General features: G+C 39.1%; 1 protein-coding gene across 3 annotated transcripts in view; it reads right to left on the bottom strand.

The window, feature by feature from the left end:
* AIG1 (androgen induced 1) overlaps positions 1–22,713 on the bottom strand; it is a 201,318-nt gene that overhangs the window by 113,681 nt on the left and 64,924 nt on the right. For all 3 annotated transcript variants that reach the window (XM_036222226.1, XM_016119575.2, XM_016119573.2), the window contains exon 3: positions 11,340–11,441. In XM_036222226.1, coding sequence (XP_036078119.1) covers positions 11,340–11,441 — 102 coding nt within the window. The remainder of the gene's footprint in view (positions 1–11,339; positions 11,442–22,713) is intronic.

Below are 22,713 nucleotides of genomic sequence, written 5' to 3'. Positions count from 1 at the left end.
AGGTCATGACATCTTTTAATAGCCTACTATCCTTCCAGAAGGTTTCTTTTCATATTTTATGCAAATATTACATATCTGCCCTGTGTGAAAACCAGCTTAAAAAATGTGGTAAGTGAATTGTGTGCATATGTCTTCAATTGAATATAGTGCTGAGTGCCAAACTTCAACCAAGCTGATCAGACTGTAGGTCTCTGTGTAAAAGCCTAAAGTGGTGGAATCTAGTTGCTATAGCTGCAAATTAAACAAATAAATGAGACACCATGGAATGCAGCAAAATATCTGTGGTCTGATTAGTTCATATTTGCCATATGTGTGAATATTAGCAGTCAAATTCTGAGTTTAAGCAAAGTTCTTTTGAATAGGTGCAACTGAGGGGAAATGCTTAAAAATATTTAAGGAAGATTTGAACTCTATGTCAAAGGATAACTACCTTACATCATTTTATATAAGCTTTAAAGGAATTTCATTAGCTTTTTACTGTAGGAGTATATAAAAATTCAGTGCTACTAAAAATATAAAATTTCCACAGGGCATTTTTCCTTGAAGCTTTAGACAGAGTTTGACACTAACTTGTTGCATGTTATATGACAATAAATTAAAATCATGAGCTATAGCTGTCTGTCCTGTCCAATTTTAGGGGACTTACATTTATTAGGCTGACAATGTGGCAGGCATTGTGCTATGTATTTCCATGGCCAACTTCATTAATTCCCACACGCACACACACAAAAACCCAAAACTATAAGTTCCCCACTCGTGACACTCAGTAGAGAAATATAAAAAGATTGTTGAACGGAGAATTCTATTCTGACTAAACTCTTAAATCACGGTAAACTGCTTTCACAGAATAATAAAAGCAGAGAAAATTTGGTCCAGTCTCCTCTTCTAGGTGGCTCATGTATCTGCATCTATTAGAAGCAAGACATTCAGAAAAAGAGTGGCTCTTTTCAGGTTAAACTGGTATGAGAAAGAGAGAGCAAGAAAGACACTGTGTTGTGTACGTGGTGACTGCAGAGGGGTTGGTACAGAAAGGACCGTTTATCAACATCAGTCTTTTTATCCTTACACGTGTAGACAGCAGTAACGCGGGCGGCTGCACTGGGGTGTACAGGATGATTAGATACATTCCGGATCACAAAAACTGATGTACTTGATAAGGATGAAAGGGGCTGTATTTAAGGAGAAACATTTCCACCAATCAGAGCTACTCCTTGCACCTAGGTTAAAACTTATCTTAATTACATACATTATTAAATGCATGCTCATTCCCTGGATGTGGATATGAATATATAGGAAAAGAATCATCCTTGCAGAGAAGAAAATGAAAAGAATCTAAAATGCCAGGAATATGTATTAGTGGCCTAATGAAATATATTTGGTGAAATATAGTGACGATTCACATTTAAACACATCTCTTTAACTAGACGTCCACAAATCTCAATGGAGCGAGGCCCTGGGTACACTAAGTGCTGTGGGGACAGCCACCTCGGTATTCTGCTCCCCGCTAGTCCACTCACTAGCCCTGTGAACTTGGACAAGTCATTATGCTGGACACTTGGAGGCCAGTAGATATAGTTCTGCTATTCAAAAGGAGAAGACTGATCCTGAAAATTATAAACCAAGGATGCTATAAAGTTTTAATATGGCTCACTGAAGGACTACGGCATGAAATGTAGAAACTTAAAGGGTGACCATAGGTACCAACCTAAGTTCGCTTAGAGGAAATAATCTTATTTCCTTTCCAGGGAGTGTCGCAGACTGAAAGAGCAAGGAAATATGAGAGAAATTCATTCACCCATTCAAAAAACGTTTTCTGAGACCGATGCGCCAGGTACTGAACCGGACGAGGCTACGACCATGTTCTTCCCCCCTCGAAGAACATTCAGTTCCAGAGAAATGTGACAACCAACTGCCAGCACAGTGTAATGGAAGCTGTAATCAAGGTTCGTTTGGAGAAAAGAGGCTCAAAGAAAAGGAGCATCATCGATTCCTGTGATGTAAAGGGAAAGCTGATGCTTGAGTGGACTCAGGGGATAAATAGTGTTTTGACAGAGAAATGAGGGCTGAGTGGACACTCAGTCCTGGAATGTCCTCGAGGTCAGTTTAGAGGGGTCTTGGCAGGTCTGGCTGGAGTCGTGTGTTAGCCACACATTAGCAGGAGGGATATTAGAGACATCCTGGGGAAGCCTCACCTTGAGGACAGGTATAAATGGGTTCAGGGAGGTTGGCCGGTACCCTTAAAGGGGCAGGCAGTTTGGGGACAAACTCGGTAGCTTGGATTCAGAATCAAACAGACAGAAAAAAAAAAAAGTGAAGTTGACAATATTGTAGCGAATTGCCAGTCATCTCACTGCTTCTCTTTAGCTAGCCATCTTCCTACATGACTTAGAAGAATGCAGATAAGGGGAGGACGGGGAGACCAGAAACCCATCCTTGCTGTCCCCAAGACCTGAAACCACATGTAAGGGTCTGGGACAATCATTCCGGGCGCTCAGAAAAGGTTGTCTTCCCCACTTTATCTAAGCACGACTAACACAATGACCCCTGGGGAACTCTGGATGTCTAGAATGCAGCCAGCACGGAACAAATCAACACCCGCCCCCCCTTCATAGGTGAGTTTTGTCCTATGCCGCCCCCCACTCGCAGCCAGTTCTAGCCCCTAACCAGTTTTCTCACGAGATCCTTTGTCACAGAACTCTCTCTCCATCAGGCACGCTTCATTGTTTTCCTGTTTCTCCATCCCTGGGCACGGACGTCATTTCAGTAGCCATTATTGCTACCTGCCCTTCCCCTCTGCCGCCGCATGTGTCATGTATTAAATACCTGTATTTAAATACCTGTCTTCACCTTAAGATTCGAATGTCCTCTCCGAGCGTGGTTACAGCATGGTTAAAATTTCCTGCTCTAAAAAATTCAATGATTTTGTTACTGACATTACCCAGAGTATAACTTCCAAAGCAGCTGTGGGTTGATAACACAAACTTTGGCACCCCAATTCAAAACGTATATACCAACATTTTATTAAATCCTGATATACCCATTCAATGATCCTCAAATGCTCGGTATTGTGGCTTCCCCGGAGCCCATCTTGGTTTCGCATTGAGTTAAACAAGATGGAATTCATTAGAAATACATGTAAGGATCATGCGTTTTGTGTATAAAAAATTAAGATAATTTTAAATCTTAGCTTAGTCACACAATGGCCAGGTAAGAATCATGTGGAAGTGTAGAGTATAATGAAACTAACAAAAAAAGTCAACATAGGCTTGGGCAACCCTAATAAGCAAGGACAATAGCTAAACTGCTTGCTTTGCTGTGCACTTGCCAAATCAGATAAAACTGTAAAAACGACTGTAGATGAGTTGAAGACTGGTCACAGGAGACTGAGCCTGATGTGAAAGCCTGTGTGCCACTTCTCAATAAACATTTACTGAATGCGCACGAAATGCTGGACACGACGCTAAGTTCTGAAGAAAAAGATGACAAAAAATGGCTGTTGCCCTTCATGGACTCACAGACCACTGGAAAAATAAACAAGTAAATAAATAGTAACCAAACAATGCGATGAGAGAAACCATCGGTCTGTGAACAAGGTGTCCCGAGGCCAGTGAGAAAAGGACCCCACAGACACCCAGAAGACCGAGGAACACTTCACTCACAGGCAGTGTCTGAGGAAGGAATGTCGCAAGGGGTCACCAGAACTTCGGCAATTCTAGAAAGGTAACTGAGGCGGCAGTGTGGAGGAAGATGTGGTGAGGAGGCTGGAGCAGACTCTGGGGTGACTTTGGAGGAATATCTGATAGGACTTGTCAACTAACTGTGGGGCGGGGGGAGCGGGGTGTGGCAGAAAGAGTCGCTTTTCAACGTAACTTGCCATTAATGGAAACACGAGATGAGTAACAAGATTTAGAAGAGGAGTTAATGTAATGAGTTTGTTTCAATCTGTTCAAGTTCCATGTGTCAAATGCAGAGTGTGATGTCCCACGGGAAGGCGGACCACCAAGTGCAGATTTGGAAATGACCTGTGTATGGCAGAGACTGAAGTCACGGGGGAGAGTGAGGTCCTCTTGGAAGAGAACGCGAGTTGCACAAAGAGGAAGGTGTTTGAATCCTGCAGAATAAAGGAAGGGACTGGGCAGATTTAACTTGAAAACAACAGAAGACTTGGTTCTTCACGTCTTTGCTACAGCTGAAGACCCCAGGGTCTTGGTCTGCTGCTGAAGTCCTATCACTGGAGATGCTCAAGCAGAGACTGAAAGGGAATTTGCCAGGATGTTGTTCAGGTGATTTAAGCATCACATGGTATGTGGACAAAATGATCTTTAGAATCCCTTCCCAAGTTTAAGATTCTGGGATTCTGTACTTCCATGATAGAAAATGCAGCTTTTTTCCACTTACTTTCCTTGGCAGCTGTCTCTGATGCTTGCTGAGGTTGGAGCGTCAATTAAAAGGAAACTGGAAAGGATATAGGGTTGGACTTCTGCCAAAGAGTTGGGTCTGTGGCTAATGAATGATCTGTCTGTGGTAGTGAAGAAGGAAGCCAGTTCCTAAGACAATACCTTCCTCCCTTCCCCGGCCTCCTCCCCCAGCTATAAAGAGCTAAGGGCAAATGAATGGGAAACATATGAATTAAGTTTACTTTCAAATATCTATAGATTTAAGGATTAGGGGTAAAAGAACTGGAGTAAACCACACTTTGAGTTTTGTTGACACCAAAATATCTGAATATAACTTACAGACCTTTCGATGAACTCAGGCTACTGCTGGGCCTGCTCATCTATTAAATGTATCAAGAAAAAGTGCAAAGTATAAGCCAAACATTATCAGCCTTGAATTCTACCCTTGCAGGGAAAATTAGTTCAACAAAGGAATTTGTAATGGCAGGAAATTACTTTAAAAAGCTATTGTCTGACTATTACCCTAGAGAAAAAAATAACTAACACCTGGAAAAAGTAATCAATATATGGAAGAGCTTTTCAATAAATTTTATCCAGGCTATTCTTTACCTGGCCTGCAGCTCTGAGATGTTCCAGGTATAGGTATGTTCTCTGAACATCGACTCAGGCCTTCTCAGGCACAGTAGCAACATGATATGTCCCAGCTAACGAGATCCTCTGGGAAAGAGAACAGTAGACCACATATGCAGGATTTTGCTGAAGTACAGTTGAGACTGAAGAGTGAAGTAAAATATAAGTTAGGAAAGAAGTGAACGGTTCTGGGTTGCATTTTCTGTCAATTATCATGAAAGTGAAAAGATAAAGCATGGGAAAAAAGGACAAGAGAAAACACAGATGCGAAATATTGCAACAAATATTCATTGATTGGCCATGATGTAGAGGCACAGTTCTAGCTGCTTAGGATAACTTGGTAATTAAAACAAAGATCCTGGCTCTTATGGAAGTTATATACGAGCAGAGAAAGATGGACGGTAAGCTATAAATACAACATAAAGTAAAGCCACGTATTGCACCGAGGACGGTAAGTGCTATGAGGAGGATAAAGAGCAGGGGATGTGCTTGGTAGCTGTGCCTAATGCGCTGCTCGGAGTAAGCCTTACTGAGGAGATGAGATTGAGCAAAGCCTTGAAGGAGGTGAAGGAGTGAGCCAAGCAGACTTCTGGGGCACAGCATTCCAGGGCACGGAGGATGCCTGCTGTGCTGAAGGAACAGTGAGGACGCCTGCTCAATCTAGCAACATCTACGGACGCATCGGATGGTTACGAAGTATTATAATATGCCGAGCACAAGGCCGGGCACCATAGAGAAAAAACATTAATCCCCAAAATGCAAAGAGCCGTGGAGGAGATCTGGTATAAAAACTGCACGATTTTGCCACTGTGCTTTCTTTTTCCTAAGACGTTTTTAACTCACTCCCAGAGTCTTTCTCTTCCCATCTCTTCATTCTATCTCCCTCCTTTCTGCAGCCATCTCTCCTCACCTATGACAGGATCCCATTTCCTTTTTTTCTTTTCTCCTGTCTTTTCCCCTTCCCCATCCTAGCCTCTCTCTAGGACCCATTTCTCAGTCTCTCTTGCTTCTTTCAAGAGTTCTGTTATCTTTGATTTTCTGTAATTTAAAAATAATTGCCTTGTGTAGTGGTGGTGGTTGTTGTTGTTGTGGCCGTTATTGTTTTGTATTTATCCTGCTTGACGTTCTCTGAGGTTCCTAGACCTGTGGTTTAGTGACTGGCATTTATTTGGGGGGAAATGCTCAGTCTTATTTCTTCTGCCCCTTTCCCTCTTCTCCTTCCTGGAATCCCATCATGCATGTGTTCCATCTTTTGCAGTTGTCCTATAATTCTTGGATGTTCCTGTTCCTGGGTCTCTAAAGTCTTATTTATTTGCTTTGGGAAGTCCACTGGGAGTCTTACAAAAAGGTTCCCAAGAAATTTCTAACCTCTGTTCTAGTCTTTGATTTTTGAAAATTTCCAGATATCCTCTAGTTACTTTAGAACATATTGAGAAAATTGAGAAAGGTCAGCTTTTTCATATGGAATGTTTACAATGGTCTTCTTTCAACCGACAGCTTATTTTATAAATTATCCACTCTCAAGGTGCACAAACTCCACAGGTACTGAAATACATAAAAATCTGTGTATCCTAGAACTGGAAACTTTTTATGAGTCGTGTTATCTACCAAAAGAATAATGTCAAATCTGAGTTCCTACAAAAACAATGATCATACGAGCAGTATTTAATGCCTTTAATTCTAGGAAAGACAGATGTACAAAAACTTCAGTAATTACCAAATGTCAAAATAACACTGAACAGAATAAATAGTTGTCTAAATTAAGGGTCTCTCGAGGATCAGTTACATATAACAAGAACTGACAAATCAAGGGTTTATTCCCCCCCCCCCTTACAAATTACATGGGGAATGAACAACTCCTGCTATGTTTATAAGAATATCTAGGTCATGTCTGCTTAAAGATCTGTGGTAATAATAATAATATCCTACTCTTCCATAGTGCTTGGCTTTCTCAAAGCTCTTCATAAACATTAATTAGGTCTTCAATAAGCAGAGACACTGTCTTTGTTGTTTTTTTCCTGTTATAGCATCAGTGAGAGTCTGTAATCTTCCTAGAGTTTTAATTATCTATCTATCTATCTATCTATCTATCTATCTATCTATCTATCATCTATCATCTATCATCATGTATTTATTTATTGCTTTTAATGTATATTTACTCCACTGACAATGCTTTAAAACTATAATCGGCAGGAGAGAGTTTCAGGGTTCTATTTTTGCAGCCAACGAGAAGGTCAGAATAACAACAGCGTCTTTCCCTGACAGAGCGACCACTGCCTACTGGAGACTGCTCTACTGGCTCGTGGCATTGTTTTCTTACGTACTTTCTTTCACTTCGAACATGCCATTTCCATTTTTTAAAATGGCAAGTGGTTTTCCTATGCCACACTCACATGGTGCCTACCAGGGTGCTTTGCATAGCATAGCTTTTCTTTTTTTAATTAAATTTGTTGGGGTGACACTAGCTAATAAAATTATATGGATTTCAAGTGTACGATTCAAGAATACGTCATAGGTATATGACCCTGGGTATTTGCCACTCACAGTCAACTCTCCTTCGATAAAGGTTTGCTAGATCGAATTAAGTCAAAGCCCAGCCCCCAGGCGTTGCGGCCGTGCAGAACACTCCCACAACTACCCGTGACCACTCTCGCTGCGTTTTAGAAACTGATTCATTTACTGATATCACCTCTGTTTTTCTTTTGTCGGGTCACCAGTGGACTTAGGATAGCAAGGTGGTAGAAGGATATAAATGTAAACCTGACATTTTTCAAGTGTCAAAAGCAAATGCACAAACATCCTTTTTATCATCAACAGTTGGCGAACGCCTTATGGGCATCATGTGTTTTTTGAGTTGCTGAAAATACTAAGATAAATAGGGCTTCAAGGATAGACGGTTCCTGAGTCTGGATATTGAACTGACTCCATTTGAATGTACTATATTTATATGTTTATATTTTTAATTGTAATAAGTTAAAATTATTTTTTCTTGGGCGCTGTTTTTATGGAGGTTGATAATAACCTCGTGGTTTCACAGCAAGGATGCATCATTATTTTAACTCATCTATTTATTCATTTCCTTTTCTTTTCTGCACATAAATTCTAGAACTGCTTACTGAGAGTGAAGAGGAAGACGATAGGAAGGAAATGACAGGATACTTGCCCTTAGTTATAATCATGTCTAACTGCTGGCAACTTCAGTATAAATCAAAATGAAACACCTGTGAATAGCGATAACCAATAAGAACATTGATTTCACTAGCCAATGCAAACAAAAATAGTGAAAACTGAATTTCGGATCCTGTGAGTTTTCTCTTATGCCTGTTTTCTGACTAAGGTGCTGAGAAGTTTGAATGCTACAAATTCAGGACTGACTTGATGATATCTTCTGAAATGGTGCCACAGCAGACTTATAAACTATATCTCAGTTCTGTGGCTTAGGGCTCTGGACCCCTAGAAATTATGTTGAGATTCTTCAAACAATAAATGTGATTCTACACATAAGAACAGGGTACATTCTCTCTAGGCATTCTTACAGTTATAAAAATTTAAATGGACAAACAGGCCTAGAGGGCCACAAACCATTTGCAGAATTATTTAAAAGTTACAAATTAAGCTAGTAAAGTATTAAATAAAATATGATCTATCTTCCTATCTAGTTACAATTATTTTCATAAAACAAAATAGAAAAATATGATTGGATGTGTAGTAAAGTAAAAAATATATTGACTTATAAATTACAAATATAAAGTATTTAATATAATAAAATAGTCAACATTTCTTCTTGCCCTCCAGAAAATTCATAAAATATGGAAATTTTCAACAAAATCTGAGCTCTACTGATAGTGTTTCTCTAAATCTAACATCGACTAAATATAATTATAATCGAAGTATATACAATGTTTTCATCAAAATATGAACATTAAAACAAATTTCAAAATTTTTAGTTGAATTATTTTTATATTTTTAAAACTAAATGTTCAAAATTGTCTATTTAAACAAAGCTAAAAATGTTTATTTGATATCTTGATATTTCATAAATCTTCTTACACATTTTTATAAAAATTATTCATGACTACCGCATTTAAATGTTTCTATTTTAATTGCCAATCTAAAGAGTCAGTATCATGTTGTAGTTCAAGTTTTATATATGCAGATTAAGAGTAATATAAGTTATTTAATATTGCAAAATATTCCTTAGCCATCGTATGCAACTTCCTAGTTAGTAACTCTGAAATCATGTCCTGGAACATGAAGAAAAGCAAAAAACATAGTCATTCGTCTCTACTAAGAGACAAAAATCACTGTGGAAGAATCTACTGAACTCATATTATCTGAAAGACTCTGACGACATGTTAATTAATCTTTTTCCTTTCCTAGGTATCTGTGTCATTTAAATCTTCCTTGCATTCTTGCATTTCTAAGTAATGGTTGCAGCCAATAGATAGAATTTTAACCCACCAAAGTGAATCAAGAGAAAATGATGTGCCAAGATGAAGTTCTAATGGCTGCACATATGCTCAATAAACCATTCATTCGAAACATTAAATAGTGCTAGAATTTGCAAAGGCTGTGACTCCTTCTCTGGCTTGAGTAATATTGTGCAGTTTAGAGATGTAGACAACAGCCCAAAGAGTCAAGGACTGTACTAGAGAACAGCACGCGATGCACCAGCTAAGGCCCTTCCAGTAACAGAAACTTTCTGAGCCTTTCTAAGTTTCTTCACCTGTAGAAAGCATGATGCTACTTTCTCATTCACAGTACCACTGTGAAAATTAAATGACATAACCACTACTGAATGCCTGGCACGCAGTAGGTTCTTAAAAATAGTAGTTATTAGTACTGACTGGCAAGGAATTATGGAAACTGGCAATACTGAATTCATCAATCTAATACATATGTATTGATCCTACTATAAGCCAGGCAGCTGGGCAGGGTGCTTGGGATCGAAGGCTGCTGTTTTTCCCTAGAAGGATAACAACATTCTTGTGGGGGATACAGACATGGATAACAGACATATGAAAATGCTCTGCAAACATGAATGACAGAAGAGCTAACTTGGTTTGGGAGAATGAGAAAAGACTTCTTAGAGATGATGTTAATAAGCTACCAGGATGAGCAGGAGTTTCCCAGGAAAGAATGGGGCAGAGGATTGCAAAGACATGAAATCATGAAAGGGCTTTCATATTCAAGAAAAGGAAAAAGTGGGCTTGGGGCAGAGTAACCAGGTGAGGTCCCTTAAGTGGTTAAAGTGAACTGATAAGACAAAGCTAATTTGTTGAAAACTAGACCAGAGGTGCCATGTTAATCTTCCAACACTGTGCTCTAATTGGACTCAAAGGAACTTTCAGTTCTCTGAGATGTGCTTTTGATAAACTGGTTTACAGAAGGATTGATCAAAGCCCTTCAGTATAGTAATGCTTGTTAGTACACACCATTTTTCTTAAAATATACCAAAATTGGGGGCAGAAGGGAAACTATTATTTTGAACCTAAGACACATGATTTTTAGCTCTTTGTTCCCCTATAATTTCTGTGATAGGTTGACCTTTTCACCATGAGTACCCAGTGACAGTCTTAAAAATTGCTGTAACCAAAAAATACAGGCTTCTCAGTTTTTACCCAAACTGCTCAATTCCAGAAGCACAAAGGGAAGAGAACATAACTCTACAGAAATATCTCTTTGAATCTTGGAAAGTGATGTGCAAATCATCCAAAGCATTTGATTTTAAATTGTGAAGGTAATGTCATGGCTTAAGTATCATAAAGAATTAAACTGAGAAGAAGGAAAAGACCTAACAGCTGCAGGCAAAGACCCCTGGACGGGCAGAGTGTGACCAGAAAGACAGCCACTGCTGATACCGCCCATGCCTGCTGCAGGTCTCCCAGGGCACAGAACAGCATTGCTGATCCTCTGGGGGAAACTGTCCAGATACAATACGCAGTTACTTCTGACACAATCTCACTGATGTGAGTGGAGGAGGGGCAGGTGTCAATAGTTACCCAGGTAGGAATTGAGCCTCAGGCTCCAATAGTGGACAAGCCTTTAAACGGCACAGAACTCAAATTCTTATCTAACACCACTGATGCCTTTTATAAACTGTGGATTTACGTAGTACATAGTTTTAATAGTGACTCAGTTTCACGGGAAGACGTCTTTTATTTACATTCGGTTTTCTTCTCTAGTTATGACTGCATTAGAACCTTCCAATATTTCCCAGCTAGGTAGAGTCTATGGAAAGCTTAGTTAGAAAATCGCTCTTTAACAGATTTTTTTTAAATAAAAGGAAATCGTTTGTTTCAGTCCACTCACCATTCCGTGATTCATCCACCCTGGGACAAAGTTATCAAGCAACTTCGGGTAAACCAGCTCTCTGTCATAGGCATAAATGGTCCAGAACATCACTACGACAAACTGGAAGGGAAAAGAAATCCTTTATTTCAAAGTCACCAACTATCCACAACATACAATTTATTAATTATCTATCATTCAAATAACCCAACAAAACTTGTAATCTATAATCAGAGACAAATCAGTTAACCAGCTATGGACCAGAAAGATGGTTCTAACTTCATGCATTGTGTTCTCTGAGGTGAAGGGATCTGTTTGTGAGGGAGAGAAAAATGGTCTGTCTCTTGTCTGGAACGGCTCCCTTCCAGGGCTAATCATGTTGGTCTGATTCCTCTCAAGAGGGTTTAAAAGTTCACTGGTGGTTTTTGGATCCCATTCCCCACTGTACAGAGTTAGCACACATTCAAGAATCTGTAGTGGATGTCCCTTTTCCTTGAACCCATCATGTGGTTTAAATTAATCTTCGCATTCTCAAGTTTCTATTTCACCACTAACAACACTGAAATCACTGCTATAAAATGTCCTGAAGTCACATTGCGAGCAAATGTATTAATTTATATAGCCTATGTGGGGGCTTTGGCTCCACTGAGAAGCGGGATGTATGGAGGGCAAAGAAAGATTCCTAATTCTCTGGGAATAACCTGTAAGTTCATCTGGGTTCCAGAAGCTGATTTTAACCCATCAGCAGCATAATCATCAAAAGAGTAGAGTACGCAATTTATTAGCAGCTTTCTTCAAACTAATGATGAGAGAATAAGTTCAAATACAATAAAGAAATGGATGGTCCAAGGTCATAATCTTCATCATAGAATTTAAAAGAAAAAGTGAACGCTTTTGTCAATAAATGTAGCATGGAAAAAGGAACCACCACAGAGGGAGGGATCAAAGTCTCTGAAGAGTTATGTCTCGAATAATAAATACTACAGAATGATAATGCAGCACGAATATTCAACAGAAACAATTTTAATCTCATTTCTTATAAGTCATCCATGTCCCCACATTTTATTAATAAAAATAGTAAATATTTTAATAACACTTTTCAGAAAACCCATGGTGGTTTATAGCTCAAGGCTCGTATTCAGATGGGTTCCAAAGTTCTACTCCAAGTATGTCAGTTATGGCATTGGTAATCTCGGTCCCTCAAAAAAATTCACCCTTGAAACTTAAGATGTTATCAACATTTATTCTTTTATAAAACACACTGAATGATAATGGCAATAGGCAACTCTAAATTATATACACAGTTTTAAAAACAGATTGGGGACCTAGTTATTTATCTTGTTTTTGGGTCAACCATTTTCACTTAGTTGATAAATGCATAAGATAAAAAAAAAAACTATTATTAGCTTAAAGTTAACTGTCAATCAACTCTTTCCGAGTACAAAGTATTTTGAATTATACATAATTTCAGTTTATTTATTCCACTACAGACTTTAGATGTAGAGACTATGAGTGTTATCTATCCTCGGACCTGGTCCCCATGCATTACAGTCTTACTGCTCCAAGTGAAGTCCCATGAGAACCTGCTAGATGTGCAGAATTCCACCTCCCATCCTCATATGCTCTTATCCCGAATTCTGATGAGACCTGAGGTCATTCATATGCACTTAAAAGTTTGAGATGTCCTATTTCAGTAGGCCCTACTCCAGCCACCCTGAGTCTCTTTTCTACCCATGGACTGAGGAGATCCCAGAGCCAAGTGACTTGTCTACCCAGGGTGGTGGCCCTTCTCTTCTGAACTACGTCCCGGGGAACCATGACCTGGAATTCTCTGTCCAAATAGACATAAATATGACTCAGGATCTATGTGGGTTTCCTTCCTGGGTCTGACCCCAGTGGGTCAACTGTGCAATCAGTGTGTGTATCCCTTGAATTAAGAGATGAGTAAGAGGCATCTGTTTCCACAGGGTGAGAACAGAAGTGTTACATTTGGTCTGGTGTCCACACACAGGGATGAGCCATCTACTCCTGAATACAGCCATAGGTGGACCTTTACTTTTACCATATAACATTCCCTTATCAGGAGAATGACATCCCATCATATGCACAGGTTTCTCCCACCCTCAAGGGGAGGGAATTATACAGGCCTGCACAGCAGGGGTGGAGGGGTGGAATCTTGGGGCCATCTTAGAATTGAGCTTACTACATGCTCCCGCTCTATTTTTCCAAAATTGTGTTGGGTATTTAAAGTCCTCTACATTTTCATTTAAATTTTAGAACCTCAGCTAGTTAATTTCCATAAAAATATCCTGCTAAAATTCTGATTAAAAGTGTATTGAATCAATGCATTCAATATGGGGGCAGGGGGAAGACATCTTAACAAGATTAATAAAGTCTTCTAACTCATTAACATAATTTACATCTCCATCTATTTAGTTCTGCAATTCTTCAATGTTTGTAGTTTGCAGTGTATAGATCTTGCATGTATTTTGTTAAATCACTATATTTCATTTTTATGCTACTATAGCCAGTATTAAATATTTTTTACATTCTTTCTTGCTAGTATATAAAAAAGCAAACGATTTTTGTATAATGACATTGTATCCTGCATCTCTGCTGAATTCGTTTAGTAGTTTGGGTAGTTATTTTATAAATTAAAATATAAATATATTTTAGATATTGATATGTGATATGCAGATAAAGACAATTTTCTTCTTTCTTCACAATTGGTATGCCTTTTACTTTTTTCCCCCACTTTTCTTATAGCACAACCTGGGACATTCAGCTCATTGTTGATCAGAAGTGATAAAGAGTGAGCATTCTTGCCTTTTTTTCTGAGGGAAAGTGTCCTATCTTTCAACATTTAAGTTAGATCTTAACTGCGGGTTTTTCTTACATGCCTTTTATTAAGTTGAGGAAAATTTCTCCTGTCCTCAATTTTATTTTGTTAGTATGATGAATTATATTGACTGATTTTTAATGTTAAGCCAATCTTTAATTCTTGGTCATTATGTATTTTTATATATTGCTGGATTCAACTTGCTGACATTTCATTAGGATTTTTTTCCCATCTTTATTCATAAGGTATATCATTCTGTAGTTAGTTTTATTTTCTCATAATGTCTTTTTCTAATTTGGTAACAGGACAATGCTGGCCTCAAAAGACAAATTGTAAAGGTGTTCCCTCTTCTGTTTTTTGAAGGACTTTGTGCAATACTAATATCATTTCTTCCTTACCTATTTGATATACTTCTTCAGTGGAGCCATCTGGACTTTAAGTTTTCTTGTGAAATTTAATTATGAATTCAAATTCTTTAATAAATATAGAATTTCCAAGTTTTCTATTTGTTCTATTTGTTTTTGCCTTTTGTGGAATTTCTGCATTCCATATAAGTTTTTAAATTTATAAAGTTGTTCCTAATATTCCACTATGGAAATCAGCAAATGTTACAGATCAGGTACCCTCTGGCGAGCTGACTGTTAATCATTTACCAGCACACCACTGATGAGAGCTACTTTCTGTTGACTTAGAATGATCATTCAGTCCCGGCCATATGTAAAGCATAGTGGATCAATACTTAATAGTACAATTTGGTCAATCCTTTGACCCCCTATAATTTGTTGAGGGAATTATATGGGTTATTAAAAGTGAAGTGACTTTCAAGAAAGTGTAAGTCACCTTTCTTAAGGTAACACTAGAAGGTCAAGAGGCACAGCTAAATGAGTAATCAGCCTTCTAAATAATTCTTGATATATAAACACAGTACAGATGGTAACTTCTTGGCTTCCAGCACTGATATCCTCTTGACAGTATGGTCATCAGCAAACCCAAAATAAGTTTGAGCACTACTACCACGGCACGGATATGAAACAAAAATAGGTTCTCTCGGACAGGAAAAGTGATACTGAAACATTCCATTGTTATGAAGAGGCTCCTTCTGTGACCAGGACCAATGACCATCTATTCCTCAGCACAAACCTGCTGCTTCTCAGCTGCCAGGACCAGAATACTGTACATGAACTGAGAGTGGAAGGGGCACTGTCACTTCTCAGTCCTTCAAGCTGCCCAGGCAAAATACTTGTGTTACAGCAAGTCATTGAGGCCTCATTTGAACTCCTGGAATTATCAGAAATGAATGCAACAGAAAACTGAATTCACACTTTCTCTTCCTGCAAAAAGTCTCTCATACAAAGTCCAATGCAGCTGAAACTAATCAGCTTTAGTCTACTTCTAAGAAGAAGCTTTGCTGATCGGTGGGAAATTCTTTGGAATTTAGTAAAACATTAGAATGAAGAGGACGTTGCAGAGAACAGTGCCACAAAGGAGGCTAAAGAGAAAAATCATTTATCTATAGAGTGGTTTATAAAGGGCATTTAGCATGATTTCAAACATCTACTACTGAAAGAAGGAAGGAAGGAGAAAGGGAGGGAAAGAAGAAATAAATGAATACATCTTTAAAGTCTATATAGTTTCATAGGACATGATCCTATGAAATTGCTTTCCTTTTTAAAACTCATCTATTGGTACTCGGACTTGACCAAATACTGACTGGAAACACTTTAATTCTGGTTTGGGGCTCTATGACTTTGCTTGCAGATTTCTTATTCACGATTTGCTGCCCCATCGATTCTTTCCACGGTCACACTGTTGCTGAGAGATAAGATTTCCAGTTGTGATTTCTCTTTCCAAACGCACGAAGCATGAGAGAAAGTTGTGTGTTCTGGATACTGGTAGGCATTGTCTTAGATGGCCCCATGCACTGAGTGAATATCTCATTTCGACACGGCCCTTGTCTTCCCACTTTCTGGACTAGGAGATCCTGAGTCCATCAGTGCTCTCCTCACAGCCGACTTCCCTCAGCCATACCCTCAAATTCAGAAATGTGCAGCAAAGCCCAGGGCCCTCTGAAATGTTATAGCATCTTTTGTTCCAGAGTACAATTAGTTTCCAGTCCTCATTCCCAGAAGTGTAACATTGAATACCTCTACTTGTAATTATGAGGCTGTGAGTAACATTATTTTTTTTTTATGCTATGCATTATGCTCAAATGACCTTAACACCAGAATCTCCACATAGGGATTTTCTAAAGCACATGTTGATGTTATACCTTTTTTTTAATGGCTTTCAAATACCATTTTTTTTTTGTAAAATATAGAATTTATCCATATTTATCTACATTTTAACCCTTAACTGGCTCTTCTGACTGAGCAAATTACATGAGAATAAAAACCTAACTTCTGTAAGTGCTGGTACGATTTGGCACCTGCCTTTCTCTCCGACCTCCACTCACACCATATTCTCTGTTGCTCCGTAAGTTCCAAGTGGCAATTTGGTTGTTCCTAAAACCCATAAAGCTCTTTTCTGCCTCAGAGACATAGCATTTTCTACTCTCTATGCCATGAATGCTCTTCCCCCATTTTCATATGGCCAGATTCTCTGTTCCTTCAGGTCTAGCTTAAACACCACCTCTTCATGGAAGCCTCGCCAATGACTCCACTGCTCCATTATTTTCTATAGTAGACCCTGATGAGAAAAATAGGCTCCTTTTGTTGTTGTTGTTGTTGTTGTTGTTGTTGTTGTTCAATTGTTCATTGCCTGGCTCTTTTATGAAAAAGTGGTCTCTGGGAATAAGAACTTGTCTGTCTTGTTCGTTGCTATTTCCCTACTGCCAGGCATATTACATGTTTATGACAAAAATTTGCTTAATGAATGAATAAAGGTGTATTGCAACTTCTTGTATCTGTCAGAGTCTACCTCTCACATAGGAGCAATTTTCTTCCTATTGACCTAAATTTCTTTTTCATCTCCCCCTACTTTTTTATCCCCCTGTCAGGGAGAAAGATATGCCCTTCCTTCCAAGGTTATTCTTCTAGCCCATCCTTTCTCAGATCTTCTATGAGTCAGCTCTTCCTCCACCTGTTTAAGTCTTCTACGTCCTAAAATTATCCTTCTCTGGACTTCTAGATCAAGACGGAAGTCTAAAGGCTCTCTTTCCTGAAATCAGCCATGAATAAGGGGAATGAGAAACAGCAATGAAACCAATGGAAGTAGGAAACACCCATAATCCAAACATCACTCTCTGAAAATGGCTTCCAAGGGTTAGGAAAATTGAACCAGGACAGGAGAAAATGCTGATGTAAGAACCAAGATCCGAGGGTTCCCTGGTTGGGCAAGAAAAACAGAGATCGCTATAAATGGCACACTCTAAATGACACTAAATGATCTTTCCTGGGAACAAGAGGTCTGAGATGCATAGGAGCAGTGGGAAATGTTCTGATCCCTGCTTGGCTTCAGATGTCAGAAGTCAAAATGTTAAATGTGAAAATGAGCCAGCATGTCAACTCTTCGAGAAGCAAGATGAAAGTTACGTTAAGGTAAACAAGGAAAGGTCCATGGTAAACAGCCTAAATGCTCAGCCTTCAGCTTACCTGGCAAAGGCCAAGCTTCCTGTCACCATACAAGGGCTGCGATCAAAATGAGTTAAGGAAAGAAAAATACATATTGTTCAGAGAGAAGCCATTCTCCAGGGCAGGGTGGTGATCAAAAACATTTGGAAATCCAAACTGCCCAAGCTCGGTTCCTTAGCTGGTCTCCAGTTCTAGCCTTTCACAAATAGCTGACTCAGGAAGGACAGATGAATTTAAGGGTGAGTACTCAGAACTCATAAGAAAAGAAATAGTACAGAATGCATTCATAGATACCATACGCACATCAAAAGAGAGATATAAAGTGGAATATAACAAAAAAAAAAAAGGCAGCTGAACAATACAAACTAGAAAAAATATGTCAAGACAAGTATAATTTTATGATCGAATAATTCTCCATTAAAGAATAGAGGTCAAAGAAGAAAAACTGAGACTTAAGGAAGAGAAGATAAAGCGAGAAAGAGAAGAGGGTAAAAGTGAATGGAAAAAACTTAAAAATAAATAAGATATAAAAAAAATAAAACCACATAAAACTGAAAGTCACATTATAAGCAGCGAAAAAGAAAGACTGCCTTTGGCAAAGACAGTTGGGGTTTAGCTTTCCACAGGACTGTGGACATACACAGAAAAGCCTTCCTGCTGCGAAACACTAGGTACTAAATAAACCACAACAAATATACTTTCAAATGTGTTGCCGAGCAAACGAGCAAGGAAGGGAAACCACTAGGAGCCAAAAAACAAAACAAAACAAAACAAACAACAACAACAACAACAAACAACATACAGATAAAAAAAGAAACAGGGAAAAAATCCACAACAGTAGAAAGCACAGAAACTGGAGCCGCCTGGGAGGTCAATGCCAATACCAGAATCAGAGTGCCCTGCGTGTGCGGGCAAGGAGATGGGTGATGGGTGACTAAGGCCTGGACCCGTGCGAGCTGGTGCAGCGGGCACTGCATCCGAGGGGGCTGGCCCACGGAGAGGCCATACCGTGAGTGAAACGGTAGGCTAGAGGTTAAATAAATTGCTTTCTATTCCTAATTGCTAAGATTTTTTAATCAAAAAGGTTTGATTTCATTAAATTTTATTCTGCATTGAGGTCATTTTTCCTCCTTTTATCTTTGGGTTCGTAAAAGCTTGAGTTGTGGTAATTAAGCAGGGTCTGCAAAGTCAGTAGATAAATTTTATACTTATGTCAAATAACTGTAGTGGTATCCCAGATCTGTAGTGCTTCTCCCAGATCCCCTCTTCAGGGCCCCAAGTATCCCTCACTCAATTGTTGGGAGTATTGGTTGCTGGCTACTGTCAGCTGCATCCCTCACTGGGAATTGCCCTCAGCTACAGGAAACTGCCTTGCCCAAGGTCATACCCCTGCCCCGGGGACAGTCCAAATACAATGACTGACTAATGTGAAGATACAAAGACCCAACCCATTTGCCTCGACCTAGGGCAACTCGAAAGGGTCAACCCAGCTCAGAGTTCCCAGGCTGCCTCAGTTACAACTGCAATGTCGGTCATCCTCCCCTCTGCCCAGAAGTGTCTGCTTCGCTTCCTACATGGGTGTACCTCCCAAGGGCTCCCTCCTTCTCCATCTTAGAGCCTGTCACGGGGCACCAGATCTAAAACAATGTCATTCGTGTGTAAGCATAACAGACATTTTTAAACATGTAAACATTTCTAGTAAATAATCTCCCTGAAAAAAAAAGCATAAAAAGCAAAAATTATTTGCAATCTAACCCTTCAGAGGTGGTCATTGTCAAAAGAACAGTATATCCTTCAGGATCTTTTTTTCTATGCATGAAAAATGCATCTCGTACATTATTTTACAAAATTAGATCATACTATCACTAGTCTTTTGTGATCGTTTAGTTTAAAAATATTTTAAGGCTATAACCCATTTTTCTTAAGTGCTTCATAGTACCCCACTATATAATTATGCACCATAACTTACTGAATACTCACTAATGGATATGTATAATCACTCCAGTTATTGCAAATTCCAATAATGTTGCAATTGACCTGTTATGCATATGTTTTGACGCACCAGTATGAGTATCTCAGAGGAATAAATTCCTAGAAGTGAAGCTCCTGGATCTGAGGTCACCGGTGACTGCTGAGCTGACTTTCACAAAGGCTGCTCTGTCATTTCTCGTTCTGAGAGACCACTCCTTCACCCCAGTTGCAGGCCATACTGTCCCTATCCATGACTACTGCAGTCGCCTCTTGGCTAAACCCATTGGCTTCAATTTCTTTTAATTCTATCTGTGCTTTATCTTGGCCTCACAGTTACCTTATTAAAACTTTTAAGAATTTCCCAGTTTAAAACATCCAGTGGCCCCCTCTCTCACTTGCAGAATAAAATCCAAAGTTCCTTTGGTGATCTGGCCCCAGATTCTCTTCCCGGTCCCTTTCCAGCTTCTTCCAGGAGCCCAATCCCCAGACTACATGTAGTTTCCCACACTTCCAAGCATTTATTCCTTTGCACTTTCTGTAACTGCAGCTTGAAATTCATTACAATTTTTGTTTCAAATCCAAGCTCCACCAAGTGTTATTTTCGTTGTGCAGTCATTCTCCCCTCTCTTCAATTTCTTGTCATAAGCAATTCCTTTTTCCCTGACCCGTCACAGCACTCTGCTTACAGCGCTAGCCCATTAACTCTGACTCTTACACGTCCTTCAACTCGCGAGCCCCTCTCAGCTGCTGGAAGTCTCCTATCAGCTAGGCCCCCTCACATGTTGCTCTCTTTGCCTGGAAAGCCTCACACCGCCCCTCCAAGTTCATCCTGATCATATAGACAGGATCGAAAATGTCATAACCTCTAAGAAGCCTCCTCTGAGCTGCCCCGGACTCAGCCCCTTTTCCTTGCATGTGCTGTCAGAGCACATTATGTTTTTCCTTCATGATGCTGGGCATAATTATGATTAAATAGTTGGCAGTGTAATTACTAGTCTCTCCTCCCAGTGGAATGCAAACTCCATGAGAGCAAGAACTAGTCTATCTTCTCATAGTTGCATCGTCATATCAGTCTTGGTGCTTTATAGTTTTATTTCTTAATTCTATTTTGAAATAATCAAAGACTCACAAGAAGTTGAAAAATAATACAGAAAGTTCCTGTGTATCTTTCACCCAGCTTGCCCCAGCAGGAACATCTTATACAAGTGTGGTACATTTTTCAGAACCAGAAAATTCACGTTGGTACAATACTATTAACTGCAGGCTATTCAGGTTTCACCAGTTTTTACATGCACTCATTTTTGGGGGAGGTAAATTGTACTATGAAATTTTACCATATGTATACATTTGTGTGACCACTACCATGACCAGGATTTAGAAAAACTCCATCATCACAAAGAAAGTCCCTTTGAGTCCTTAGAGTCACACCCTCCCCTCAACCTTACCTGGTAACCAGAGATCTGTTCTCCATCGCTATACTTTGTCATTTTGAGAATATTATTTAAATGTAATATTTCCCAGTCCTTTATGAAGACTGAATTACATCTCTACTATGTATGGACCAGTGGCTTCACCAGCAAGATCTTATTTAAGAATCACGACTACCTTGAGGTAGCTACTATTATTTTTCCAGTTCTATAGATGAAGAAACTTAGAGAATTTTAGTAACTTTTCCAGAGTTAAAAAGTTAGTAAGTGGCCAATCAGGATGTGAAGTCAGACAGTAGGACCCCAGAGCCAACAATTATGACCTCTTTAAAAATATTTTGTACATAGTAGGTAGTACATACTTTTAAAGGAACTGATACTTGAATGAATGAAAAAGTAAACGTCAAAAACTATTTCATTTCTCGGTCCTCTAGAAAGGCCTGCATATAGTAGGAATTCGATGAATGCATAGTGAGTAAAATGTTAGGTTAATCATCCCAGAAAAACCAAAAGGAAAAGAAAGATGGTCATGTATGGAGAAACATCACCAAGCCGATCCTTTGAAAAAGTCAGGAGAATCATTATTGTCTCTGTTAGTAATAAATGTATTAGTGGACTCTCAAGTATCTCAACAAGGATTATTTTACCAGGTGCTTCTTCCCTCTAGCAGATTCATATCCATAAGATACAGAAGAAGTACTGACTTAGAATATTTGCTAGTTTTAACTGGTACTTGGGTCTTGTCTTATGCCTTGGAGCCATGCTCTCTTCCTTACTCAAATTGTACTTAATAGGCTCCTGTCTTATTTTCATGTCATTTTGGGAATAAAAGTGTTTCCTAAGAATACTAGCTTGTTGGGGATTTTTCTTATACTTTCAGTGTTTCTTTTTGCAAAATATAAGAAAAAATACATACACCCACACATATACGTCTATATGTTCATATGTGTGTGTATCCCCTCCTTAGATGTATATAATATACCATTAACCTTGATTTGTTGTTTTATAACATATCCAGGAAACATTAAGCCTGTTTTAAAATAAACCACTATGTGACAAAAAAGTAGAGACTGCAGATGTGAGAATCTGCATAAACAGAGAGTGAGAATCCCAGGACATTGGCAAGCACAGAGGCTAGCTTTCCTGCAGGTATCCATCAAACCACAGTGACCCTGATGCTCTGTGGGAGTCAGGAGATAGGAGATAGAGACTGTCTGAGGAGGGGAGCCACACAGAGGCCTCCACATAAAGCTAGCACCCCAGAGGGTTACACCTTCAGTGTAAAGGTAAATGAGAAATGACACTCAGCAGAGAAGATGACAGTGAGAAAACATCCTGCTGGAACCTTAGCTCTGCATCGAGAGGGAAGAGAAAGAAAAATTGCCCTGAGAATGCATAACCATAAGATAGTCATCAGAACCATAAGATAGCCATCATGTAGGTTTTTGTCTGAAAGCACTACAGGCTTTCAGAAAGATGTAGTGATCAGAAACGTGTTGTGTTAAGTACAAGTTGTGAATATGAAAACTGGTCACCATTTGGGCCAAAAAACAAGTTTCAAAAAACTTTTAGAGCATCGGTATCTAACT

Source organism: Rousettus aegyptiacus, unplaced genomic scaffold (assembly GCF_014176215.1).
Source record: "Rousettus aegyptiacus isolate mRouAeg1 unplaced genomic scaffold, mRouAeg1.p scaffold_m13_p_1, whole genome shotgun sequence".
NCBI classification, from domain to species: domain Eukaryota; kingdom Metazoa; phylum Chordata; class Mammalia; order Chiroptera; family Pteropodidae; genus Rousettus; species Rousettus aegyptiacus.
The sequence above is the reverse complement of the archived record's forward strand: the minus strand, read 5'-3'. Positions and strand labels throughout refer to the sequence as shown.